The sequence below is a fragment of the Cnephaeus nilssonii genome (genome assembly GCF_951640355.1).
Source record: "Cnephaeus nilssonii genome assembly, chromosome: 23".
Classification (NCBI taxonomy): Eukaryota; Metazoa; Chordata; class Mammalia; order Chiroptera; family Vespertilionidae; genus Cnephaeus; species Cnephaeus nilssonii.
In genome coordinates this window covers 4151450-4178652 of record NC_137094.1, presented here as the reverse complement: position 1 = coordinate 4178652, position 27203 = coordinate 4151450, and the positions used below count along the sequence as shown (strand labels likewise).

General features: G+C 57.5%; 1 protein-coding gene across 1 annotated transcript in view; it reads right to left on the bottom strand.

Moving 5' to 3' along the window:
- Positions 1–13124, bottom strand: part of STUM (stum, mechanosensory transduction mediator homolog) — a 40185-nt gene extending 27061 nt beyond the window's left edge. Inside the window, exon 1 of the mRNA XM_079763424.1 lies at positions 12936–13124. Within this exon, the coding sequence (XP_079619550.1) occupies positions 12936–13116 (181 nt within the window). The 5' untranslated portion in view covers positions 13117–13124. The remainder of the gene's footprint in view (positions 1–12935) is intronic.
- Between the last annotated feature and the right edge of the window lie 14079 nt (positions 13125–27203).

Below are 27203 nucleotides of genomic sequence, written 5' to 3'. Positions count from 1 at the left end.
GGAATGAGCCCACAATCCAGGCATGTGCCCTGACCGGGAATTGACCCATGACCTCCTGGTTCTTAGGTTGATGCTCAACCACTGAGCCACACCAGCCAGGCAAATATAATATTTTATCTAATCTACAGTTCATATTCCAATTTTTTCAACCATCTCAATAATGTCCTTATTGGTGTTCATTTTTCCTCTAGTGCCGGATATAACCCAAGATTACGCTTTGCATTTAGTTGTCGTGTTTTTTGTCTTTTTTCATCTTTTATGTGGGCTTGCTTGACATTTCCTCATCCATCAGTTCAGGATTTGCACTCCCAGCCAGGATACCACAGAAGTAACATGTGTCCCTCGCAGGATGTCACATCAGGGCATGTGCTGTCTGTCTGTCCCTCCTCACCGATGCTCATTTTTAACAGTTTTGAGATATAATTCACACAAGGTAACATCCACCCTTAATAGTTCAGTGGCTTCAGTGTAGTCAGTTATGTAACCATGACCATAATCAACGTTAGATCTTTTTCATCACTCCCATCAGCATCGCTCTCTAGGCCGCCGACCGCCCCCATCTTCCCCCGACGATCAGGGCTGCCTCTACAGACGGGCCGTCGGGACATTTCCTGTCAGGGCGCCGTACACTCTGGGGACAGGCGGTCCTTTGCGACTGGCCGCGTCCACCTAGCACAGTGTCCCACGGTCCAGGGAAGGCTGCTGTTTTCCACCCCGTCAGGGCGCTAGCTGGCTTCCTCACAAAGTGGTTTTTCTCCTTGAAAGTCATCAGCCTTCTGCAGAGGGACACTTTAAGATCATGCTAATATCCTGCTCCTCATCAAAACCTCCCCCCAGATTTAATGTGACGGTTATTGAGCAAACCAATCTTTAGGAAAGCAGTTTGCTAAGACGGAACATTTCCGCCCCCCACTTCTCTGTCATTAGCTGTACAGCTCACAAAGACGGATGGTGCCTGGCTCTTCTCAGGGTGACTGTCCCCCACGAGCCCCCTAGAGAGCAGGCCTGTGCCTCTGTGATGGGGCAGCCAACATCCCTCCTCTGCCCATGTCCCTCCCGAGTGACCAGACCACCAAGGACTCAGAGACACACAGGGTGTGTACAGCCCCCACCTGCCTGCCGCCCTGAGAACTCCGTCCCTCCGTCCCGCTGAGCTAGGAATGCTGAGAGGTGACAGGAAAGCCGTGTCCCTCGGATAAGGGCTCACTAGGTTACAGGAGCCAGGCCCTGCTCTTGGCTCCACCAGCAGCAGGCGGGGTGCATACGCCCATGGAAAGGTGCTCGGTGCTGGGGCGCAGAAGGTGAGGAAAGCACACCCCCCTCCCCCCGCCCAGGAGATGATTAAGAATAAGAAGACTGAGACAATAGCAGAAGAGCCAGAACGTAAGGACCAGAGTGGAAGAAGAGCAAGAGACGAGTCCTATGCGGCTTGAGCGTCCCAGGAAGGAGGAGCTCGCCAGCCGGGAGTGATCAGGCCCGGCTTGGAGGGGCGCTGGCCAGGCGCCTGGACGGCTGTGGGCGTTGGGCATGATGGTGGGGAGAGGGGGGGGCGGTCCAGGCAGGAGCAGAACCCCCTGCACAGCACCTGCTGAAAGTCAGCGGCCCAGCTCAGCTCCACAAAGGGAGGCAACGAGCAGGGAAGCTCACGGGGTCCTCGCGGGCCAGGGGGGATGCACCGAGCTCCGGGACCAGGGCGAGCTACTGCAGGTTCCAGAGCCAAGGATTAAAACAGCGGGAGCTGAGACACGAGCAGGATGTGCTGCATCTGCTAACCCAGAAATAAATGTATTCACGTGGCAAGACCAGCGCCGCCTGAGCTGGGGCCCGGGACCCAGGTCCGTCTGATGTGCGGCGGGCGCCCCCTCTGCAGCGCGGCCTCAGGGCGACCTCCTCGGAACCAGGCAACGCCCCCGCCGGCCCGCGCCCGGCTGTCTCCTCCTGGAAATGGCCCACGTCGCAGCTCTGCTCCTGGCGCCGTGCTCTCCGTTTTCACGGAGGAAGTTTGCCTTCTTGGTGAAATGCTTCTTTTCAAAACAAAACAGAAAATAAAATATGACAACCTCCCAAACAGTGTTTGTTCCGGGAGCCTCCAGGCTGCTGGTGTCTGGCCCATCTGCGGCACCGCCCGCCGTGGGGCGAGGCTTCCTGCTGCGAAGGCGACCCCCAGGCTCCCAGGCTCTCCGCCCACAGCACCCGCCTAAGGTGCTCTGTCACATCACCCAAAGCTTCTGAGGTTCAGAAAGAGGTCAAAGAGTGAGACTGGAAGGCAGGGCCGGGGAAAGGATTGGCTACACCTTGAAGAGCGACTTTGATGATATGAAAATGCATCTCAGTGAAGCTGTTAGTGGGGGAAAGGCTGGGCGGTGAGAAGGTGTCCGTCCGGTGATGGGGTCTGATGGGTCATCCCCGCAGCCCTCACCAGATCTTTGTTAAAGGCCAGTGCATTCATTCCACTCAACAAAGAGCAGTGAACCACCCAGCACCAGCCAGACGCTGCGGTGGCAGGAGGCCTCGGGCTGGGGCAAGTGATGGTGAAATTTAAGAGCCTTGGGTACCGGGGGAGGCCTCTCTTCTCTAAAAGGAAGAGGTTGGAGAGGCCCTAAAGCTGTCCGGCCCTCGGAAAGATGGGCCTTTTTTTTAAATTGATTTCAGAGAGCCAGGGAAAGGGAGAGAGATAGAAACATCAGTGACAAGAGAGCATCATTGATTGGCTATCTCCTGCATGGTTGGGGATCAAGCCTGCAACCTGGGCATATGCCCTGACCGGAATCAAATCATGACCTCCTGGTTCATAGGTCGACACTCACCCACTGAGCCACCATGGCCGGGCTGGTGGACCATTTTCTTTGTGGAGGTTTTAAGGCAGGCTCTTCTCCACCAATACCGCATCGTTCTTGATCTCAGGGTCAAAATTCTCAGCTAACAAAGACCCAGGTCCACCGAGTGCCGAGCCCCCCAGGGGACCCTGGCCATGGCCCCCACACACTCCAGGTTCCAGCACAGCCTTGGTCTCGTGTCATTTTACTAGAGGGCCGGTGCACGAATTCGTGCACAGGTGGGGTCTGGCTGCCCACCTCTGATGCAGCGGGGATGATTGGGGGGGGGGTGTAGGGGGCGATTAGGGGTGTGGCTGGCAGGGGGAGGGGCCGCAGGCAGTTGGCTGGCCGGCCCCGCCCCGGATTGGGCTGGTTGGCCACCACAGTGCGCATCACAGCCACTGGTCATCATAGCCACTGGTTCTTCTGGTCGTTCTGCCGTTGGGTCGCTGGGCTTTTATATATAGAGGTTCCTTCGATGCAATGGAAGACCTTACTTATTGGGAAGGCATAATTCATTCCTGTGCTGTGCCTTTTGTTAGGTAGAGACTGTCCCTCGCCGCTGCCTCGGCTTTTCTCGAGAAGCGCCCTTCCTAAGGAACATGGCTCGGAGAACACGTGCTCAGCGGAGCCACTGAGACCCACCCCCGGCTCTCACTGGGAAGCTCCATGCTAAGGACACGCCTGCTCACGACACACATCCTCCCAAGACCGGCCCACCTGCCCGGTGATGGGGCTTCAAGACTGTAAACCCCCAATTTGTGACAACTCTTCCCTGGGCTGGTGAGCCTGGGCTGTTCAAACATGAACCTGAGAACAGTCCTCTAACTTTCTTTCTTTCTCTCTCTCTCTCTCTCTCTTTCTCTCCATGTATATATATATATATATATATATATATATATATATATATATGTTGTTATTGATTTCAGAGAGAGGAAGAGGGAGAGGGAAAGAAACATCAATGATGAGAGAGAATCATCAGTCAGCTGCCTCTTACACTCTGCACACTGAGGATTGTTCCCGCATCCCGGGCATGTGCCCTGACCAAAAATCAAACCGTGACCTCCCGGTTCATAGGTCTATACTCAACCACTGAACCATACCAGCCAGACAGTCCTCTAACTTTCATAGTGAAATAACTAAGAGGTAAATCCTATAGGGACATTTGTGTGTGTGCATATACGTGTGTACACATGTACACACACACACACACACACACACACACACACACACTCATTCACCAGTCTGATGCTCCCACAGCCTCCTCCACAGGGCGGATGCCTCAGGCCCAGGGTTTTGGGGTAGGATGGCAAACCTCCCACTGGGTGTGGTAAACCAAGTCCTGAGAGCCTGCTCACCCCCCTCACCCCCAGCGTGCCAGGCATGTGAACTTTGGTCGAGCCCAGGAATGCCCGGTCTCAGCTCTGGGCATGGCCTGGGACCAGGATGCTGGAAAAGGCAGAAGTGCTTTTTGGGCTCCTGCCCAGCCCAGGTGCCACTCTGAGGAAAATCCCAGAAATGATCTCGGGACAAAGGAAATTTTGTGATGTTAATCGGTAGTGATAACCCTTCCCGACCACGGAGGGTATTACCATGCACAGAACATAGTGTTCTTGAGAGGTGGCTGAGCAGGGATTACTGGTTCCATTTTGACTCGAAGTTAAGTGACCTGCCCTAGGTTCGATGCTACTGAAGAATCAGAACTAGCTCTGAGGTTCACCCCACTTTCCTTCTTTTTTTTAAATATGATTTTATTGATTTTGAGAGAGAGAGAGATAGAAACATCAAGGAGAGAAAAAGACTAACATTGATTGGCTGCCTCCTTCACGCCCCCTGCTGGGGATCAAGCCCCGACCGGGAATCAAACCTGCGACCTCTTGGTTCATGGGTCAATGCTCAACCACTGAGCCACGTTGGCCGGGCCTCCCTCCTTTCCATGACGAATGTGACACAGAACCGGAAATGTCACTTAGTTGGGTGCCCTCGGGGTCACTCTGGACAGCTTTGCTCATTCCCCCAGGAGCCCTGCTCTCTCCCCCATGAACCTGAGTTGGGCCAGCGCCATGCTCTCCTTTCCTCCGTAGAGCACGCACCGCTGTCTGCACTTAGCACAACCCGCCTTCCCACAGGGGTCCGCTCTCTGAAGCGGGACCGTGTGAGGCGGGACCGTGTGAGGCGGGACTGTGCCTTCGGTGACGTTGTCTGAGCTGGAGCCAGGCCGGGGCCGCAGCAGGAGCAAGCGCATGTCTGTGAGGGACCTGCATGGAGGGTCCCTCACCCCGGAGGCTGTATTTGGAGGGAGGTCTTTAAGGAGGTAAAGGAGTTTAATGCACAGGCCCTAACCCAGCGTGACTGTGTCCTCATAAGAACTGGCGACTAGGGCACAGACAAACACAGAGAGAAGACAGCCATCTACATGCCCAGGCGAGAGCCCTCAGGAGAGACCAGCCCTGCCAGCACGTAAAACAGAGGTTACCCTTGTATTATTATTTATTATTTACTTGTATTACAACTGTGAACCTACTTTTGCCCAACCCATATACTGTTAAAGGTCATTTCACCTGTTTCTTTTTATTTTTTATACTATAAGTGATAGAAATGTTTAGATTACTAGGACATCGGTGGCTCATGTTATATTTCTTCTGGAAAGTTCCGGCCTAGGGCCTTGTGGGTCATGCTGAGGACCTGAGCTTTTTACTCTGAGGGACATGGATGCCACTGGAGGGTTTCCAGCTCAAAGGCGACATGACCCGACTCACTTGTGTGTTAAAAGATCACTCTGGTGTGGAGGTGAGAGGCCACAGGGATGTCAATAAAGACAGACAGACCATTGAGAGGCCATTGCACTCACTCAGGAGGCAGTGGGGGCTTGAGAAGTGGTCAGATACTGAGTAGATTTTGAAAGTAGAGCCAAGAGTATTTCCTGGCGACAGGGGATGAGGAACGGAGGCGTCAAGGATGAGTCCCAGTGTTTGGCCTGAGCTTCTGAGAGAATGCCATTTGCTGTGATGGAGAAAGATGGGGGAGAAGCAAGTTCAGGGGAGAAAAGCAGGACTTTGGTTGTGGATGAGTTAACGCCAAGGGGTCTTCTGGTTTCCAAGGGGAGATGCTGAGAAGTCGGTTGAATATCACACTCTGGAGCTCAAGGGAGGGGTCCAAGCTGCAGATGAGATTTGGGAGTCCTCATATACGGATGCAATTTCAAGCCAGGAGCCCGGGCCTGAGCAACAAGGAGTGAGGTGAGTGTAAGGCAGAGAAGAGAGTAAGATCAAAGTGAAGATCAAGATCAAGATCAAGTGCTCTGGGGGACTCCCAGGTTTAGAGGATGATGAGATGAGCAAAGGAAACACGAGGTATAAGGAAAGCCAGGAATGGGTGGTGTTTCAGAAGCCACGTGAAGGCAGCATTTTGAGGAGAAGGAAGCGAGAATGAGGTCCAATGCTCCTGAGAGACCCAGGAAGATGCAGACAGAGAACTGACCACTGGAGCAGTCCGCGGCCTAGACGTGCTTGGTGATCCTGATGTGCCATTTAGGGGAGAGGTGGAGGCAAAACGTGACTAGAACAGGTTCAAGGGACAATGAGAGGAGAGGAACTAGTGACAGCAAACCCAGGCCCCTGGTTCAGGGCACTCAGCTGTAAAGGGGGGGGGGGGGGGGAGAGGTAACAGCCAGAGTGGGGTGTAGGATCAACAGAGGCTATTTTTAAAAGATGGGGGAGACGTTCAGCATGTGTGTGTGATTCCGGGAATGAGCTATTAGACAGAGAAAACTTTATGATGCATACGAGTTAGCCTACTTACGTCGCCCCCATCTTGGTTCCACTCTTCTCCCAACATTATCCCAGTACAGTGTTACTGTCCCTCTGTCCCAACATATCACTATTTCAGTTCATCTCTTGATTACCTTGGTAATCTTTACTTCTTAACCTATTGATTACAGACAGCATCCCTTGGCCCCCCACTTTATATGAGGAAGGGATTCACACCCCTCCTCCACCCTGTACATGTCAGTCAGCTTTGATGGGTGTGCTAGGACAGTAACCACACTGTAAACAACAAAAAACCTTAGCAACTCAGGCTTACTGCTCAGTCACATGCCAGGCCCTGCCTCTGATTTCCTCGATTCTGGGAACCAGGCTGAAGAGCGGCCCCCACCTGAGACCTGCCATTCTCATGAGAGAGGGGAAAGAACGGAGGCAGACCTCACAGTGCCCCTGCAGGTGTCTGCTCAGACATAGCTGACGTCATTTCATTTCCACTTACATCCCATTGGCCAAAGCAAGTCACATGTCCAAGCCTGACACCAATGGGCAGGGAAGGAAGCATTCCCCTCCCACAGGAGGCGTGGCAAGCCAGGGGAGGACAGTGGACAATTGGGAGCAACAATTCACCCTCTCACAATGGCCCTTCCCTTGTCTTCCATGTCTGCCAGCTCCAAGCTGTGCTTTTCATTTCACATTGTCAAGGTGGAAAGCCTTCCCGTCCTCCTTCCTAGCTATTTTAGTCTCCGGTGCTTTGTCTGTGTTTGGTTTTAGAAGCTGAAAACCACTGAGCAGCCTTTACATCATATGACGAAGCCAATGCTCTTTGCTGCCGAGTCCAGGAGAACTAAGAGCCCTCTGTGCACCACTGGGCCAGGACAGGCCCCGCCACGTACAGGAGCCGTTCCCACTCTCCACCGCTTGCTCAAAACCAGGCCACGTTTTTATCCGCTTCATGTGGGAGCTCTGCCTCTCATGACAATGTCTGGTTTTCCCAGAAGGCGCTGGTCACCTCTTCCCAGTTGGAAGAAGAAACCTGTGCCTTCTTCCCCGGGTCCCTAATCTCTTCCAAACCGTCCATTTACTGTTTGGAATCTTTCTGTCCTTCTTCTTGACGCCTGCTGACCCCCCTGCTCTCACTGGGCCGGCGCCTTCATGTGGGGGGTCCTAATAGAAACGTCCTTCAGCATAACTTCCTGTCCTTCCTGCAGTCGCTCATCGCCTTGGGTTCCTTGCTTAGTTCCTGGTGTGTGTGTTCTAACACATTAATCCCCTGCAGTATCCCCATTCCACTCTGTGGAAGGTCCCCCGCCCCACCCCTCCTCAGTGACCGCTTTCCTGGTGCCTCCACCCTCCTACGCTAATAAGACAGACTGCTCGCCAGACCTGGGGACGATTTTATCCTGAGGTTGCCTTTCAGGGCTGCCATGGATTGGATACGTTATTCCCTGGATCTCTTATCCTCTTTCTTGGTTTACACTGTTGTTTTCTAAAATACATCCTCAAGTAACTTCCTTTAAAAGGCTGAGCCCTGGCTGGTGTGGCTAAGTGGTTAGGGCGTCGGTCTACACACAGAAGGGTCTCTGTTTGGATTCCCAATCAAGGCCAGGTACCTGGGTTGCGGGTTCACTCCCCGTCCCCGGTCAAGGCGCATGTGAGAGGCAACCGGTGGATGTGTCTCTCACACACGGATGTTTCTCTCTCTCTCCACACCCCCCTCCCTTTCACTCTCTCTAAAAAAGCAAAGGAAAATTATCCTCATGAGGATTAACAAAATAAACAAAAAAAGGTCGAGTAGGATATAAACTTTCAGCTCCTGGCCTGCCTCGCTTCTATAAAATTAAGCTAATGCCTATTCCTGGAGTATAATTCTGGTTAATAAATATTCACACAAAACATGCTATATCAAGGAGAAATTTAAAACGGTTGCTTACATATGGACACAAGGAACGTACATATGGACAAAGAGTAAACTCTTGAAAGAGTAATAAAAAGTCAACAATACAAAAGATGCCTCAAGTAGAACCTAATAAATACCCATGAGAGCCTTCGGCCCAGAGAAGCGAGAGAGAAGCTGAACCTGCCAGTGATGCTCTGACAGGGGAAGCAAGACTTCAGTGGAGCTCAGAGAGCAGGCACTATGTTAGGGGCAGACCAGGTATTTATGAATATTCAGCAGGTGACGCATGGCCAACATTAGTCTGACGGAATGGCTGACAGTCCGCGGAAGCTCCGCTCTGTCCCACGCTCGGGGTTACCAACATTTTCATTCCACCAAGTCAATCCAGATATAATTTTAACATAGGAAAGTGTAACTTACCCCGACCAACAGACAAACTCTCTGGCTATTTAGGGCCGTAACAAGGAGCGTGCCTCACGTGCGTGAGGAATTGTGTATTTCCTTAGAACTGCCCTGCTTGGGACTGTGAAGGTGCAGGCACTGGTGTTTATTAGTAGAGTGTCACTGAATAGAACTGGGCCACTCTCTTTACCATCCTTTTTTTTTGTAATCCTCACCAGAGGATGTTTCCACTGAATTTTAGAGATAGAGGACAAGAAAGAGAAAGAGAGAGAGAGAAACATTGATTGGTTGCCTCCCTCACACGCCCAGTCGGCAACCTAAGTATGCGCCCTGCCCGGGAATAGAACCCGCAACTTTTTGGTGTACGGGATGACGGGCCAACCAACTGAACCACCTGGCCAGGGCTTCATCCTCCATTTCTTAAATTAGCTTTTATTGTTCCAAGGAGGAGTCAGAAAGATCATAAATCACTTCTGCTCCCCATCCACTCCCAGGAGAGGAAGCATCCCTCTTATTGGCCGGAGTGTGATCCCGACCGCACTATTGCTTGGATCAAGAAGTCACCAGGGCCCAGCCGGTGTGGCTCAGTGGTTGAGCACCAACCTATGGTTTGATGCCCGGGTTGCAGGCTCGATTCCCATTAGGGGGTGTGCATGAGGCAGCTGATCAATGATTCTCTCTCATCATTGATGTTTCTCTCTCTCTCTCCCTCTGCCTTCCTCTCTGAAATCAATAAAAAGATATTTTTAAAAAATAAAAAATAATACTAAAGAAGTCACCAGGGAACTGAGAAGACGGCTTCTCCGTGGCAGGTCCTCCGTGGACCTACAGCACCTACATCGGCGAGAACCCCCGCCTTCCTTCCTCCCAACGCTGGCACTCTTGTCCAACGTGCACACGAGGAGGCCGTGCAGGGAAGGAAACTTCCAGGAAGGAAAAGACCTTTGGGCCCAGGGTCTGCCCAGTTGTCAGAGAGTGGCGTGCAGTGAGGACGGGAGAGCTCGGGCGGGGAGGGGTCTCCTCGGCAGGGTCTGACCTAGTGCTGCTCCCACTGGGCGCATTGAAAACGCTGCGGCTCTGCCCTCGGGGCACTTCGCGAATTTAAACGCGGTTCCCACCCATTGCTCCGATGGTCTACGGTATCCTGGCTGGTTTATCCACCATCACATCCCCAGTGCCTGGCATGTGGCGGGCGCTCTGTGCTCGTGGAATGAATGAGTGAATGGGTTGAAATTAGCTGCATTTCCTCAAAGGCCAGAGCCAGACATGACCATTCTGTTCTCACCGGAGCTCCGATAAGCCAGGAGGGCCTGGGGCAGTGGACAGGGAGGCGCCCGCATGTTGCCGGGGCTGGTTTGTCATGCAGGTCGAGGGGAGCAGAGAGATCAAATGCTCAGAGAAAGGTCCAGAAAGGCACCCCCCACACACACACACACACCCAGCGATGGAACCAGAGTCAGCTCTGCAGAAGGGCACAGAGCAAGAGGGGCCACCACCTCCAGAGCACCCCCACGCGCCAGACCCCTGAGCTCTAGGTAATCCCTGCCCTCCCCGCAACCCGGACGCACCCCTGATTCACAGGTGAGAACCCTGCCAGGATGGCGACCCCTCCCGGTGGGGGAGGGGGACAGGGGCTGTGCACCCAGTCAGCTCCACAGGGACGAAATGAAACATGCCAAGTGGAAACCGGTTTGGCTCAGTGGATAGAGCGTCGGCCGGCGGACTGAAAGGTCCCGGGTTCGATTCCGGTCAAGGGCATGTACCTTGGTTGTGGGCACATCCCCAGTAGGAGGTGTGCAGGAGGCAGCTGATGGATGTTTCTCTCTCCTCGATGTTTCTAACTCTCTATCCCTCCCCCTCCCTCACTGTAAAAAAATCAATAAAACATATTTAAAAAAAGAAAAGAAAGAAACACGCAGGATTCCCTCATGGAAAATGCAGAAATCTGTCCGACAGGACTCACCTGTTCTACTGCTTCTGTGGTTCCCTTATTTTCTCAGAAAGGTTTCTACAAAAATCCCATGGGATTCTGATCCAACAAAGCAAAGTGTATGGAGGGATCACTGGGTCCCTAAGGTGGGGGAGAGGCAGCAAAGGGACCCGGCGAGGCGAGACCCAGGGGCGGGCCCAGGTGGCAGCGGCTGCCCGCTCAGCAGGGCCTGGCACAGCGCCTGGCACAGCGCCTTTGTTTCCTCAAAAGCCCGGCGGGTGGCATTTGCTGAATTCACCACTTTTTTAAAAATTCATGGCCTCAGGAGCAGCCCGGCCGGTGATGGCCACACCGCAGAGGGCCGGCAGTGCTCACACTCCTGCAGGTGGGTCCTGACGCGCCTGCTGACCGCCCCCCCCCCCCGCGCCGGACCAGCACCCCAAATGGCCAATGCGCCCCGGGCGGCGGGGGTGAGGCACCGCGGAGGGGGCACCGCTGCCGACCACCTGGCCTCCTGCTCGGGCAGAGGGCGGCCCCGCGGGCGGGCGGAGAGACCAGCAGAGGGACAGCGGCTGTCCTGGGGGGGGGTGACCCTCTCCGGCGCCGCACAGGCCCCCCCAAGCCGCCAAGCGCGAGGCGGCGGGAGAGGCCGGAGCAGAACAGAGGACACTTCGGCGGAACCGGCCTCCTCGCTTCTCGGGAACCTCGGAGCCGGAGCGGCCCTGACGAGGGCGGAGCGGCGCCCCCTGTCCCCCGGGAGCGGGGAGGGCGCCCCCTGTCCCGCGGGAGGGGGGAGGGCGCCCCGGCAGGAAGGGCAGCGAGAGCCCAGCAGGCAGCTGAGTGGGGGGGGGAGGGCGTGCAGACGGAGGGGGGGTGGCGGGGAAGAGGGGTCCCTCCCTGACGCACCCGCCGGCACCCTGTCTCTGCGAAGGCTCCGGTTTTAAAATTTGGAATCCGGGGTGAGGGGGGGGGTGGGGTGGACACATCAGGGTCCCTCCAGACAGCCAGGCTGCAGCACAGAATTGCACGGGCGCGCTCTCCACGTTCAAGGGAACGGGAGGGTGGGAGTGAGGTGGGGTCACCTCCAGCCACGGGTGACCCCATCCCGCAGGTGTCCGCCCTGGCCCGTGTGGCTCAGTGGGTTGGGCTCGTCCTGTGCACCTGGAGGGTGCGGGTTGGGTTCCTGGTCCGAGGTCCCGGCACAGGCCCGGTTGCCGGTGGAGGGCTCAGTTCCTGGGGGGCGGGGGGGCGGCTAGGGGGGCGTGCAGGAAGCACCCCGAAGATGTTACCATGTTTCTCTCTCCCCCGCCCTTTCTGTCTCTCTAAAAACCAAGTTTTAAAAATCTTTGAAAACACACAAACCCACAGGTATCCAAACTAGCCATCCCGGTCCCCTCGGCGCCGCGCGGGGGTGCTTGGTGACCGGCGGGGCTGCTGGCGGGATCGCGTCCCCGAAAGCAGGGGAGCGGGTGTCTGGTACAGAGCGCCCCGACACGGCCGGCCCCCGACCCCCGGTTCCCCCGGCTTCCCGGGCTCCCACGCGTGTTCGCCAGCGCCCCTCCTGCCGGTCCCGGGCCCCGCGGAGAAAGGGATGCGCGGCGAGAGGAGGGGCAGGATTTCGGGGCGCCTGGACGGGGGGGGGGGGTCGTGGCGCCGCCCGCGGGCTCCAACATCCCGGCAAAGTTTCCAGCTCTTCGGGCCGGACAGCCTCGTTCCCAGGCCGGGGGAGGTGAGCGGCGGGCCGGAGCCCCGCGCCCTCCAGGCGCCGCTCCCCACCTGCCGGGGGCGCACCCGCAGCCGCGCCGCCGCCCGCCCGCCCCCGCGGCCCGGCTCCCCCAGCCCCGGCTCCCCCGGCCCCGGCTCCCCCGGCCCCGGCTCCCCCGGCCCCGGCTCCCCAGCCCCGGCTCCCCCAGCCCCGGCTCCCCCGGCCCGGCTCCCCAGCCCCGGCTCCCCCAGCCCGGCTCCCCCAGCCCCGGCTCACCCAGCCCCGGCTCCCCCAGCCCCGGCTCCCCCAGCCCCGGCTCCCCCAGCCCCGGCTCCCCCGGCCCGGCTCCCCAGCCCCGGCTCCCCCGGCCCGGCTCCCCAGCCCCGGCTCCCCCAGCCCCGGCTCCCCAGCCCCGGCTCACCCAGCCCCGGCACGAAGGTGTTGAGGAAGAGGCAGAGGACGGCCACCGGGAAGGGCAGGTAGGGGATGGCGGCGCGCAGGGGGCCCTTCTTCTCGCGGACCTGCACCACCACCCCGCTGGACGCGGCCGCCCGCGGGTCCGCCGCCGCCGCCGTCTCGGCATCTTTGTGCGAAGGCTCCATGGCGGGCGCTCGGGGGGCCGGGGCGCGGGCTCCGAGGGCGGCTCCGCGCCGGGCTCAGGCGGCCAGCGGCTCCGGCGCCCGCGGCTGGCAGGACCCGCTCGCCGCTCCCCGCGCGCCGGCCTCTGCGCGCTCCGCGAGCTCCGGCTCCCCGGCCGAGGGCGGGCGGGCGGGCGGCGTGACTCCCGGCGACAGCGCTCCGACGCCCCGCCCCGCCGGCCCCTTCCCCGCCCTCCTCCCCGCCCCCACCCCACCCCCCAAAAACGCCCCCTCCGGATCGGGGCGAAGGGAGGAAAGTGGCGGAGGAGCGCGGAGGGAGCGGGTGTCCGGCGCGGGAGGACGGACAGACCTCGCCCTCCCCGGACAGGGGCTCGGGCGGGACCCCCCGCCGAGGGCGCGGAGAGCTGGCCGCGGGCTCCCGGGGCGGGGCGGGCGGGGCCGGGAGAGCTGAGTGCGAGTCCTTGGATCTGGAGGAGGCGGCCTTGAACGTCAGGGAGACGGAGGCGAGGAACTCGGGGAGCCCGGTGCCTAGTAGGCCTTCGGGTCATCCTGTTTAAACGGGGTTGTCTCCCGGGGTAAACGCGATCGTAGGCGGGGGGGGGCAGAGGGAGGCAGGAGACTCCGAGCCCGGCTGTCTCCGCGCGGACTGAAAGGGGCCCCGCTGCCCGCGGCTCCGGGGGCGGAGCGCCGTCCTGCGCGCCCAAGGGTGGCTGTTCGATCCCCAGTCCTGGCAAATACCTGGGCGGCGGGGCGGACCTGGGATGGAGAGCGGAGGGAAGGCCACCGATCTGTTTCTCTGACTCCCTGTCTCTGTCCCTCTCTCCCTTCTCTCTCTCTAAGCGTGTCCTCGGGTGAGGATTATTTAAAAAGGGGGGGGGGCACCCCCCCACACACACACACAAATACACACGCCAAAAGCGAAAAGAAATGCGCCAGCTGTGGGATGGGGGTGCTGGGTACCACCCCCTGAAGGGTCCTGGAGGGAAAGCAGGCCTGGGGGGTGGGGGGGCGGGGGGGGGGGGGGTAGGAAGCCAGCGAGGACAGGCGCAGTCTGGCGTTGGCCACGGGCAGTTGATAGAAGCAAGAGGAACAGCCGTCTGTGTCCGCACCGGCAGCTCTGAATTAGATTTTCCGAATCATGCCGCCCTCACCGCCACACCTGGAAAAAGGGAGCTTTCAGGATGAAAGCGACGCTGCTTACCTCCGGGGTCCAATGCATCAGGAGCATCCAGAAACTCGGCAAATCGCGGGGAGAACTGGAAGGGTGCAAATCCACTCCCCAGTAATCCTCTTCCTCCCGGAGTGAAACAGCCCGGGGGCTCAGAGCGAGGCGCCCAAAGACCTTGGGGGGTATGTTACTGCTATCTGATTAAAGTAATTCTAAAAGCAGATGGCCAGCAGGGGTTAGTGGTGATACTGGTGGACACACACACACACACACACACACACACACACACACAGTAACCAGCTTAAGCCTGGCAATCCGCAGAGAACAAGACTGTAAGTTTTAGCCTCCGTTCAGCCACTAAGATGTGGCTGTATCACTCAGAAGAACTCGGCTAGCCTTTTCTGGGCTGGAGTTACTGGGATTATAAAATCAAAGCAAGGCTCCATGTAATACACATTGATTGAAGGCCTAGTGTGACTTAGCTGTGGGTGGGGATAAAGGCCTCTGCCTTGGAGGTTGTCATAGGGGAGGGGGTACTAACACCCCAAGGATGGAATGACAGACGGTGACCGGTGTAAGTGCGGGGGCTGAGGTGCTGAGAACAGGAACCTGTCTGAGCCAGCTCCAGTGGGGGAGGCAGCAGGGAGGCCTCCCAAAGAAGGTGATACTGAAGGAGACTTGAGCACTGACTAGAGTTAGCTACTTGCTGGAGATTTATTTTATTTTTACTTTTTTAAGAGAAAGCTACTTCTATTAAAGACTAGAGGTCTGGTGCACAAAATCTGTGCACTGGGCGGGGAGGGGGTCCCTTCAGCCCAGCCTGCACCCTCTCGCAGTCCAGGATCCCTCGGGGGATGTCCGCCTGGATTTCCACGGGGATTGGGCCTAAGCTGACAGTCAGACATCCCTCTCACAGCCCGGGACCCCTCACTCCTTACCGCTCGGCTTGCTGCTCCTTAGCGCTGCCACGGAGGTGGGAGAGGCTCCTGCCACCACCACCGCACTCACCAGCCGTGAGCCAGGCTTCTGGCTGAGTGGCGCTCCCCCTGTGGGAGTGCACTGACCACCAGGGGGCAGCTCCTGAGTTGAGCGTCTGCCCCTGGTGGTCAGTGCATGTCATAGCGACTGGTTGTTCCGCAGTTCGGTCAATTTGCATATTAGCCTTTTATTATATAGGCTAGCGTGCCACACAGATTTAAGCAATTGTGTGTTTATATGATTCTTTGCCTCCATAATTCTCTCTCTGGTTGGGTATTAATTTTTTTAATAATTGAGATTTTTTTTTTTAACAAACACTTCTTTATCCAAGCACTCCCTGCAGACACCATTCTAAGCACTTCACACATCTTAACTCATTTAATCCTGACCACAACTCTATGAAGTATTATATGTTACCCATTTCACAGATGGGGAAAATGGAGCACAGAGAAGTTAAGGAACTTGCACAAAGTCACCCAGTAAGTGATAGAGCTGGGATCTGAATGCAGGCAATCTGGCTCCAGATCCACATAACTGCTCAGAGACCTAGACTATAACCTTACCTTTTAAAGTGTTCTTCCACAGAGAACCTGAACTGTGTTAGAGCCACGCAAACTCGGTGGTTCCTGGACGAAAGGGTTTCAGAGGAGGAAGTGGAGTTACATCCCCCAGTTTCCCAGATGATTCACTTAATAACGGGGGTCAGAGAGCGATCAGGGCAGAACATCAGCATGTACAAAGAAAGGCATGAAGGCCTAGAAGGTAGGAACACTCCAGGAACTGCAGTATGGCTGGGCCGGGGCTCGTGTGGGCGGGGCAGGAGATGGGCAGGAACCTCGGCATGAAGGGCAAAGGAATTGGGACTTGATCCGGGTGGCGATGCAGAGTCACTGGGACATCTTAAGCAGGTGTGTGGCGTTAAGTGTCCCAGTTACTATTCTGGACGATGTAACAAACTACCCAACACTTACTGGCGTGGCTCAACCATTTTGTCATGATGACAAGTTGTGTGGGTCTGGAAAATGGACGGCACAGCTGAGGCAGCTCTTCGCTCCATTATGTCTGGAGGCTCAGCTGCGAAGACTCAGTGGAGGCAGCTGGAACAGCTGGGCCAGAGCCCTCACTTCCGAAGAGATTCTCAGGTCTGGTGCCTGGACTGGGATAACCCAAAAGCTGACTCCACTGCGACTGTTGGCTGGAGCACCTGCCCGTGACCTCTGCCCGTGACCTCTGCACGTGGCCTCTGCACGTGACCTCTGCACATGTCTCTGCATGTGATCTCTTCCCGTGGCCTCTGCACATGGTCTCTGCACGTGACCTCTGCACATGTCTCTGCATGTGATCTCTTCCCGTGGCCTCTGCACATGGTCTCTGCACGTGACCTCTGCACATGTCTCTGTATGTGATCTCTTCCCGTGGCCTCTGCACATGGTCTCTGCACGTGACCTCTGCACGTGGCCTCGGCACATGACCTCTGCACATGTCTCTGCATGTGATCTCTTCCCGTGGCCTCTGCACATGGTCTCTGCACGTGGCCTCTGCACGTGGCCTCGGCACATGACCTCTGCACATGGTCTCTGCACGTGACCTCTGCACGTGGCCTCGGCACGTGACCTCTGCACATGTCTCTGCATGTGATCTCTTCCCGTGGCCTCTGCACGTGGCCTCTTCACGTGGCCTCTTCACGTGACCTGGACTTTTCACAACATGGTGCTGAGTTCTGAGAGGAAATTCCTCCGAGGGGCCTGGCAGGACCAGTGGACGCTAACCTCAGAAGTCACACAGTGTCACTTCTGTGACTTCTATTGGTGGAAGCAGTCGCAAACCTGCTTAGATTCAAATGGAGGACACCCCATCTCTCAATGGAGCAATGTCAAAGAATTTGAACCCCGGCTTTAAACTCACCATAATGGGTTATGGTTTTGGGAGAAAACCACTCAGTCAACAGTGCGGAGCATGGACTAGCGAGGGGACCTACAGGGATTGAGAATGGGGGAGGCATAGCTCCCAAATGCAAACTGGATATTATTAGCGAAGAGGAGAAGTTGAGTTTGAGGGTCTGAGGGCACCCAAAGGGTGGCAAGCACTTGTTGACCAACATAGATGGTTGTCTAGACAAACGTTGGATAGTTAGCCCATCCAGAGCTTAGCAAAGCAATTTGGGCTGCAGATTTGGGCGCCATCAGCATACAAATGGTAGCTAAAGCCCCATTTGTATTTAGTCCATACAAATGTGGACAAAAAGAGGGCCGGGAGACTCACTAGAGGGTACTGTAAATTCAGCACCAGGGAGGAGAGAGAAAGAGGTTTAAAAGGAGCCAGAAGAGGAAGATGTTGGGGAGGAGCAGACAGCAGAGTCAAATGCCACTGAGGAGCCGAGTCAGACCCCAAAAGTGCCCGATGGGTTTGGCACTTAAGAGGTTTAGCTCACTGGAGTCCCAGCTCAAAAATCTCACCCACTTGTACATTCCCAAGGAATTTGTCCATTTCATCAAAGTTGTAGAATCTGTTGGCATATAATTGTTCATAATATACTGTGATTATCATTTTAATACCTGTAAAATCTGTAATGGAGTCTCCTCTTTCAGTCCTCATGTTGTTCCTTTGGGCTTCCTCTCTTTTCCTGATCGCTCTCACTAGGAGTTCGTACCCATCCATCCGACATTGTGATCACGGCTGATGTCTGAAAGAGAGTTTAGGATCTAAGCTATTTCAGGCAGGAAGAAGCCTCCAAATGAAAGTTAAAACCTTAAAAAATAATCCCCCTCAAAATCAGACACCAACATGACGGGGGAAACAGATCAAACAGTTGGATGACATCAGCCAAATAACACATCGAGGCCAGGCATTGGGTCCTGAAGATAGAATCTGTTTCTTGGCCTTGTTCTGTCACCAGCTGAATAAAGTGCCTCAGCTCTGGACCTCTTTTAGCTGAAAAAATAATAATTTTGCTAAAGTCAGCTTCCAAACTGTACAAGTAATTCATACACCAGCAGGGATGGCTCCTTTTGGCAGACGGGCATTATGGCATTGTCAGTAGAAAGACAGATTTTGCTTAGAGCTCTGTGTCTTTGAATAATTTCTTAACTTCTCTGAGCCTCAGTCTCCAAAATCCTATATAATAAAATGGTAATATGCAAATTGACCATCACGCCCTCGCACAAGATGGCTACCCCCATGTGGTCACAAGATGGCTGCCCCCATGTGGTCATAAGATCACCGCGACCATGTCGTCACAAGATGGCCACCACAAGATGGCTGGCAGGGGAGGGCAGTTGTGGGTGATCAGGCCAGCAGGGGAGAGCAGTTGGGGGCGACCAGGCCAGCAGGGGAGGGCAGTTGGGGGCGACCAGGCCGGCAGGGGAGGGCAGTTAGGGGCAAACAGGCCGTCAGGGGAGGGCAGTTAGGGGCAAACAGGCCTGCAGGGGAAGGCAGTTGGGGGCAATTGGGCCAGCAGGAGAGCAGTTAGGCGTCAATCAGGCTGACAGGGGAATGGTTAGGGGTTGATCAGGCTGGCAGGCAGAAGCGGTTAGGGGCAATCAGGCAGGCAGGCAGGTGAGCGGTTGGGAGCCAGCAGTCCCAGATTGTGAGAGGGATCCCAGATTGGAGAGGGTGCAGGCTGGGCTGAGTGACACCCTCCCCCCAGCGCACGAATTTCATGCACCAGGCCTCTAGTTGTAAATAATACCTAGCTCATTGATGTATGTGTGAGGAAGGATTAAGTGAAATATCATGTGTAAGGCGCTCAATAAATGGCAACTGAGTCAGGAGCCTTTTCATCCCAAGTGATAGAAACCCAACCCAAATTTAGCTTAAGGGGAGTAAGGGGGAGTTTATAGATGTGATGGCTTCTGACATATCAACTTGTCAAGGCTGAATTGCAGTCCCCAGAATTCCCGTTCTCACCTGCTTTCATTTAGGGCGGGCTCGGGGGATACTCTCCCAAGAGCTGGAGGATGGAAGGGAGGCAGTGGCCATCTTATAGCCAACACGCTCCGTCTTGGAGGCATTTAACCAAAGACTAAGCCAGGTGCTTCATGAAGGAATTCTGTGGTTGTGATGAAGTCCCTGATCCGTTTGATTTAAGTTCATCCGCGGGCGCTTACCGGGTGGGTCTGACTTAACCAGTTAGAGGCACTTTGACGCAGGCGTAGGCCTCCCCCAGGGAGACACGCCTCCAGGGAGGCCTCCTGCTGGGCTAACAGGTGCTCTCCCTTCCCTCTGGATCCTCCTCCCTGTGACCACCCCGCTCAGCTCGCACCAGGGGTGTCCGGCTGCTTGTGACTACAACACGATGGAACCGCCCGCACCGCCAATGCCCGTGCCTCTGGCCTCCCCTGCTGGCCAGCCGCCACGCGCAGGGCCCGTCCTGGGCCTTGCCTTCATTGCCTGAGCTGCTCCTCTTCCAAAATCTCTACCACCAACCAGCGCTGCAGCTCCAGCTCCCAGGCTGCAGCTACACAGCCTGTCCTGTGCCGGACACCAAGCATGTCACACTCACAGGCTGACGCGGCCACATAAACACGGTGTAAGTGTACGTGGGCCGCAGAAACACAAAAGCTTCCATTTTCATACACACATAGGTTTATTTCGATAGAGACATGCTGAATACAAAGGGCTGAGCTAAATGAGTCATTGTTAACATAAAATAATAGAACATTTTAATAAAAACTAATATTTTGTCTTGAATATTAACTTACCAGACCCTGAATAACTGCACAAATTAATAAGCGTAACGCAAATAAACCCATTTTTCTTGTTCTCCGAAAGCAAAGCATTTCCTGTTGCGCACACTAAACAAGTCAGTCCAAGACGAATGAGGTGGCCATCGGCCGCTAAAATATTCGCCGCTGGTATTAGTGGAGGGAAATGGTGAGCCTGCGAGTAAGGCACGTAAGGGAAATGAATGCAACATGATTATAGTCATCAGTCATTAGCGAACGTTGTGATTCATTATTAATAATTATGTATAACAGGATATTGTAAAACTTAAGTTACGAAATTTTTATTAAAACGTTTCTTACGTACCGTTATATTAGCTGGGCCGCAAAAATATTTGTTGTGGCCCGCAAGTGGCCCGCGGACTGCGAGTTTGACATGCTTTCCCTACACAGTCTTTAATGACGAGGGAAGGGTTATTACTGCACTACATTGAGAGTTTTGGTGATCAGAGAAAAACATCTTACGATGAGCTCTAGAAGGCCAGGGAGGAGACGAGTGTCTCTTTAAGAGCCCTACAGCAGACACTCAGACTAGGCCGTTACCTTGGCAAGTCCCACTTCTTTCGCAAACAGCTGTACGTTTTCCTCAAGTTGGGAAGGCCGCGGCTGCCGACCAGGCTACCAGGAAACTGTGGATGCTGTTACGAGAGGGAGCAGGAAATCCTGCCAGGAAAGGCCGGATCGAAAAGCAGCTGAAATCGAACAGATTTTCATTCTCTTAACAACCAAGGACTCCTAGTCCCCTGCCGAAGCACAGGCCCAATTCCAAACCGGAGGCCAGGAGGAGCCGGCCCCAGGAGCCTCTTCCCAGCAGGGCGAAGGAGCCGAAAGGGCAGAGGGGTCTCCGAGAGGCCTGGGCAGCTGAGCACACCTGTGACCCGCAGCTATGATCTCAGTGTGGCAGCCTTCAGCCACCTATGGCTACTAGAAGTTTGTTAAAATTCAGCAAGACTTAAATGCGGTCCCTCGATTGCACTGGCCACATGCAGGTGCTCAATGGCCACGCGTGTCCAGGGGCTGCCACACTGGGCGGTGCAGACGGGGAACGTTCGTCTCCGGAAGTCTGGCCGGCAGCACCCGGTTGGGTATGATCGGCTGCACGTTGAGAAGCTGCAGCATCGGAGTGGCCTAACGCCGTGGTCGGCAAACTGCGGCTCGCGAGCCACATGCGGCTCTTTGTCCTCTTGAGTGTGGCTCTTCCACAAAATACCACGGCCTGGGTGAGTCTATTTGGAAGAAGTGGCGTTAGAATAAGTTTAAGTTTAAAAAAATGTGGCTCTCCAAAGAAATGTCAATCGTTGTGCTGTTGATGTTTGGCTCTGCGGACTGATGAGTTTGCCGACCACTGGCCTAAAGAGGTGACGGTGTACTTCTCTTCCTGCAAGTCCAGGTCAGTAGAGCCGCTCACCGAGGTCACCAGGACGAGTTAAGTTCACCTGGTTCCTTCCATCACAACACTGCCATTCCTGGGCCGTCCCTTGTCCACAGGGTCCCTGTAAATATTTCTCTCTTTTCCGCATCCAGCGCGGCTAGAGAGCGGTCCAGTTCCTGAGTAGGGGCGGCTGGGGTTTGAGAAAATGAAAGAAAGAGACAGACACAGAGACAGAAGGAAAAAGCTGGGGCCGGGTGGAACCACTGTCCTCTGACATGGACAGGGACAGGAACAGTGACCCTGAGCCCATACAGCGTGTTTATTTTATAACAGAAAGTTTTACTAAAAGTCAAGACAAAGGAGATTATGCGCATTCTTGGGTGGGCCCGAGTCGTATTCATTCCTGGTGCTTGGCTGAAGGTCAAGCTGACAACACTCCTGCCTTTTGGCAAAGTGTGTTTCCAGGACGTGGCTTTGCTGACGCCACTGGATTCAGCTGACAATAATTAAAGAAATGCCCATGTGCCTTCCCAGGCGCTCTCTACAGGTCCCTGGTCCCGGACGGTGCATCAGCGGGGGAGATGGAAGCAGAGAGCTACGCCTTTCCTTTAAAGGCCTCACCTCAACCTGCATCGCTGGCCAGAATTTGTCACGTGGCCTCACCTGACAGAAGGAGGCTGGGAAACGTTATTCTGGCCCAAAGTAAAAGTGGATGGCTGTGGACAGGGAGCGTGGCCGCGGCGGGCACGTGGCGGTCTCTTCCACGGCAGTTGGGGCATCGCTGAATCCGTGTCGCCGGATTCTCTTTCTTGTGATCTGTCCTCTCTCTCCTCCCGCTTTCCTGTTTCCTCCCTCTTCCTTGGACCCCATTCCCCGCTGTGCCCCTTCTGTGTATCAGGGACCACGCTCAGCTCTTCCACACATACAACCTCATTTACTTCCACAGCCACCCTGTGAGGAAGGTACAGATTCTGCCCATTTTACAGACTGTCGCTCAGAAGAGTTCAACAATGAGCTACACTAGATTGGTCCCAAAAGCTTTCTCCCCAAATTCACCCAATTCCACTTGCTTCTTCCTCTCTTCCTGGCCAGCCCGCCTCTCCTCTGGGGTTCTCTCCCCAGCCTTTCTCACCTCACATCTTAAACCCCCTTCCTTCCTCCCCTCGCTTCCTGGGTTTCGTTTTTCTTTTCTGTCTCCCAATGTAACAGGCCAGCCTCACTCACACAATTACTCATTGGTTCCACTCAGCTCCTAACACAGGAAATCTATTAAGTTGTAATCAATCTATACATCAGCTCTCCTGATTAAACCTGCTGGGATTAGGGTGCTGTTTCCCTGTAATTTCAGCTGAAAACCTGAGCGATAAATCAAATCGACTGACAGGACAAATGGGGTTATCTCCGAACACCTTGCCTCTTCCCTCCTGTGGCCCATCTGCCAGGCCCTGACCACGGATGACCTCGCTCCCGGCTGCCCCGAGGCTGAGCGTGTGGAGGCCAGAACAGACCTCTGATCTCAGGCTGGAGGTCAAGACCCTGACCTTCACAGAAGAAGGGATCGCCCAGGTGGGCCGGAACCCCCAGAGCTCTCGTCCCACTCACAAACGTCCCCCCCTCCAGGTCGTAGGCAATAACTCTCCCTCCTTTGGTGTCTGGGGTCTCTCCCTCCACCTGGGTGCAGAAGTGAGAGGGCAGGGCTTCCTGAGAGGAGTGGCCCCCTCCCTGGTCTGGAACCACATTTGACTTGGACTGTTTCTCACCGGAACAGAGGGGACAGCCCGCAGGCACGGGGGCAGGACGGTGGAGACCAAGGAGGAGGAGGAGGCTGGCTAAGCAGGATGGGTGGCGAAGGTGCCCGGGCAACTGCAGACCCCTCCCCTGTCCTGCTCCCTCTCCAGAGACCGCAGTGGTGTTGGAGCAAGGGCATTGGGCAAGGCAGGGACGCCGACCACCCCTGCTCCGAGGATATTCCTCAGGGTCCAGCGTGGGCCTCCTCCCACCCCCAACCCCCAACTCTTCTCCCCTCTGCACCTGCCACCCCAGGCTGAGCGTGGGCGGGCGGGCCCTCCCTGGGTGTCTGATCAGTGTGCACTGAGTCCGCCGCTCCATCAGGCAGTGGCCAGTCCCCCCAGCGGCCAGGCCCCCCAGTAGCCAGGCCCCCTAGCGGCCAGTCCCCCCAGCGGCCAGGCCCCCCAGCGGCCAGTCCCCCCAGCGGCCAGTCCCCCCAGCGGCCAGGTCCCCCAGCGGCCAGTCCCCCCAGCGGCCAGTCCCCCCAGCGGCCAGGCCCCCAGCGGCCAGGCCCCCCAGCGGCCAGGCCCCCCAGCGGCCAGTCCCCCCAGCGGCCAGGCCCCCCAGTGGCCAGGCCCCCCAGCGGCCAGTTCCCCCAGCGGCCAGTTCCCCCAGCGGCCAGGCCCCCCAGCGGCCAGGTCCCCCAGCGGCCAGGCCCCCCAGTGGCCAGTTCCCGCAGCGGCCAATCCCCCCAGCGGCCAGTCCCCCCAGCGGCCAGTCCCCGCAGCGGCCAGGTCCCCCAGCGGCCCGTCCCCCCAGCGGCCAGGCCCCCCAGTGGCCAGTTCCCGCAGCGGCCAATCCCCCCAGCGGCCAGTCCCCCCAGCGGCCAGTTCCCGCAGCGGCCAGGTCCCCCAGCGGCCCGTCCCCCCAGCGGCCAGGCCCCCCAGTGGCCAGTTCCCGCAGCGGCCAGGCCCCCCAGCGGCCAATCCCCCCAGCGGCCAGTTCCCCCAGTGGCCAGTTTCCCCAGCGGCCAGTCCCCCCAGCGGCCAGTCCCCCCAGCGGCCAGGCCCCCCAGCGGCCAGGCCCCCCAGCGGCCAGGCCCCCCAGCGGCCAATCCCCCCAGCGGCCAGGCCCCCCAGCGGCCAGTTCCCCCAGCGGCCAGTCCCCCCAGCGGCCAGTTCCCCCAGCGGCCAATCCCCCCAGCGGCCAGGCCCCCCAGCGGCCAATCCCCCCAGCGGCCAGTTCCCCCAGCGGCCAGTCCCCCCAGCGGCCAGTTCCCCCAGCGGCCAATCCCCCCAGCGGCCATGCCCCCCAGCGGCCAATCCCCCTAGCGGCCAGTCCCCCCAGCGGCCAGGCCCCCCAGCGGCCAGTCCCCCCAGCGGCCAGTCCCCCCAGCGGCCAGTTCCCCCAGCGGCCAATCCCCCCAGCGGCCAGTTCCCCCAGCGGCCAGTCCCCCCAGCGGCCAATCCCCCCAGCGGCCAGTTCCCCCAGCGGCCAGTCCCCCCAGCGGCCAATCCCCCCAGCGGCCAATCCCCCCAGCGGCCAGTTCCCCCAGCGGCCAGTTCCCCCAGCGGCCAATCCCCCCAGTGGCCCGTCCCCCCAGCGGCCAGTTCCCCCAGCAGCCAGGCCCCCAGCGGCCAGTTCCCCCAGCGGCCAGTTCCCCCAGCGGCCAATCCCCCCAGTGGCCCGTCCCCCCAGCGGCCAGTCCCCCCAGCGGCCAGTTCCCCCAGCGGCCAGGCCCCCCAGCGGCCAGTTCCCCCAGCGGCCAGGCCCCCAGCGGCCAGTCCCCCCAGCGGCCAGTTCCCCCAGCGGCCAATCCCCCCAGCGGCCAATCCCCCCAGCGGCCAGGCCCCCAGCGGCCAGTTCCCCCAGCGGCCAGTTCCCCCAGCGGCCAATCCCCCCAGTGGCCCGTCCCCCCTGCGGCCAGGACCCCAGCGGCCAGGCCCCCAGCGGCACGTGCAGTTTTTGTTGTTCCGCTGTCCCAGGCGCCGCTCCCCCCTTTTCAGAAGCAGAGGGAGTCCTAGAACTGATGACGCCAGAGGATGGGAGAAACCGGGGCGGGGGGGGGGGGTGGGGGGGGCGGGAGGAAGCGGAGAGGGAGAGACAGACAGGCAGGGACAGAGAGAGCTTGCCTCTTACCGTAAAGGTGACCTGCACCGGGCACAGGGCTGGACCATGTGCCTTTACCCTCACGACTGGCATTTAGCTAAGAAAGGTGCAGACAGAAAACAAACCCCGACAGCAACCACGGAGCCCGCCCAGCCTGGGAGGCAGGTGCCGTTGGTCCTGCACCTCCTTGAGTCCCGGGGGGTGGGGGGGGCAGGGGGTGGTCAACGGCAGAGACCTTACCTGCTGCATGTCTTCCAACTGCACTCCCTCGGGCTCTGCAGCCGCAGCCCCCCCCACCCGGGCAGCCCCCCCCCCGGGCCGTCCCACCCCCCGGGGCAGCCCTTGCACAGTTGCCTAGTCTCACGTGTCCTCTGATGGCACATGGGGACGTGCAGCTCGGTTACCTGGCAGGCGCTACACACGGGTCTCTGGGCATTTAGTTCCTGGGTGTAGGTTGGTTTGTTTCCTCTTAGCCACTCAGCGCTTACCCAGCATCTCCAAGGCTTCAGGGGGGCTGCCGTGCTGCAAAGGCACCCCCCCCCCCAAGGTCCTCAGGCCTATGCCCGCAGCCAGCTCCTCCTGCCCCATGCCCATCCCCCACGCTCCAGAGCCCCAGTGTGGCTGTGCCTGCAAGGTGGGCGGGGCACACGCACGCCCCATCCCAGGGACAGGAAATGCTAGGGCCCAAGAGAGGCACTGTCACGGTGGCCATGGAGGGGCAATCCTACTTCTGTCACTCACCAGCCACGTGACCTTGGGCAAGACATGTAGCCCCTCAGAGACTCAGTTTCCACACTGGAAACAAGGACTCTGAGAGTCCCTGCTCTTCAAGCTGGCTGAGGCCTGCACGGACCGCTCGGCGTGGCGCTGAGCACGGAGTCAGTGCTCGGGACGTGGCGCGTGTGACCATTGTCATCGGTAACACTCTGGAGAGGAGACCGGGCAGTTCCCGATGCCAGGGTCCTCCAGTCGCTCCTTTGCCAAACACAAGCACCCGGAGCACAGGCGACTGACTGCCCAGGGGCCCTCGGGGTTGGCGTGAGGGAGGAGGCGTGACCCTAAAGCGTGTGAGAAGGGCCCTGGAGAGGAACGAGGTAAGTGGTCATCTCAGCAGAGTGACCCAGAGTGACCTTCCCAGCATCCCAATAGACCATTTCATCACTCACTATCCCGGATCCCTGTCACCACGGGTCACTTCTTTGGGAGGAGGTACAGTCCCCAAAGATTGAGTCCCTTTGGGGGACCTATTTCTTTGATGTAAGTATTGCCACCTCATCAAACACCTTGGGGTGGGGGCGGTAAGATGGAGAGTTGAGTCTTCCATCTCCGCTGAGAGGAGCGGGTCTAGGGACTTGTTCTTGAGTGGGTCTGGGGTGGGAGGTCTTAGCAAGCAAGAGGGGGATTAGGGTGGTCCTGGGGCTGGAACCTAACAGCGAAGGGATTTTGCAGGTGACATTAGGGTCCCAATGAGTTGATGGGGAGCTCGGGTGTGAACCTAACTTAATCAGGTGAGAGCCCCAAAAAGGGACTGGGCCCTGCCTGCCCTGAGAAGCTCTCCCTGCAGGCGGAGGGAGTCAGCGGCCACGCGGAGGAGGCCACGTGGCGGGGAGCTGGGGTCCTGGGCCTGAGAGCAGCCCCAAGATCAGCCCTCTCAGCAGCCTGAGCGCTTGGAGGCGGCTTCTCCTGATCTGACCCTCCCCAGGAGGCTGCGGCCGGCTGACATCTAACTGTTAGGGCTGCAGCGTGAGACCTAACCCCAGGGCCCCTGAGGCCCGCCCGGACTCCTGACCCAGGAGCTCTGACAGGTCATGTGTGCTGTTTCACGTCACTGAACTTGATTGTGACAATGCAAACCTGGTGGACTGGAGGGAACGCATCTTGGGCTGGAGGTAGGAGGCACGGGAGACAGGCTCCCGCCGTGCACGCCAGCCTGCTTCTCACTCAGCTGGGCCACAGAGTCAGCCCTGATCCCCTGCCGGCCTCACTCTGCTTCTGCTCTTGAGGCAGATCGGGA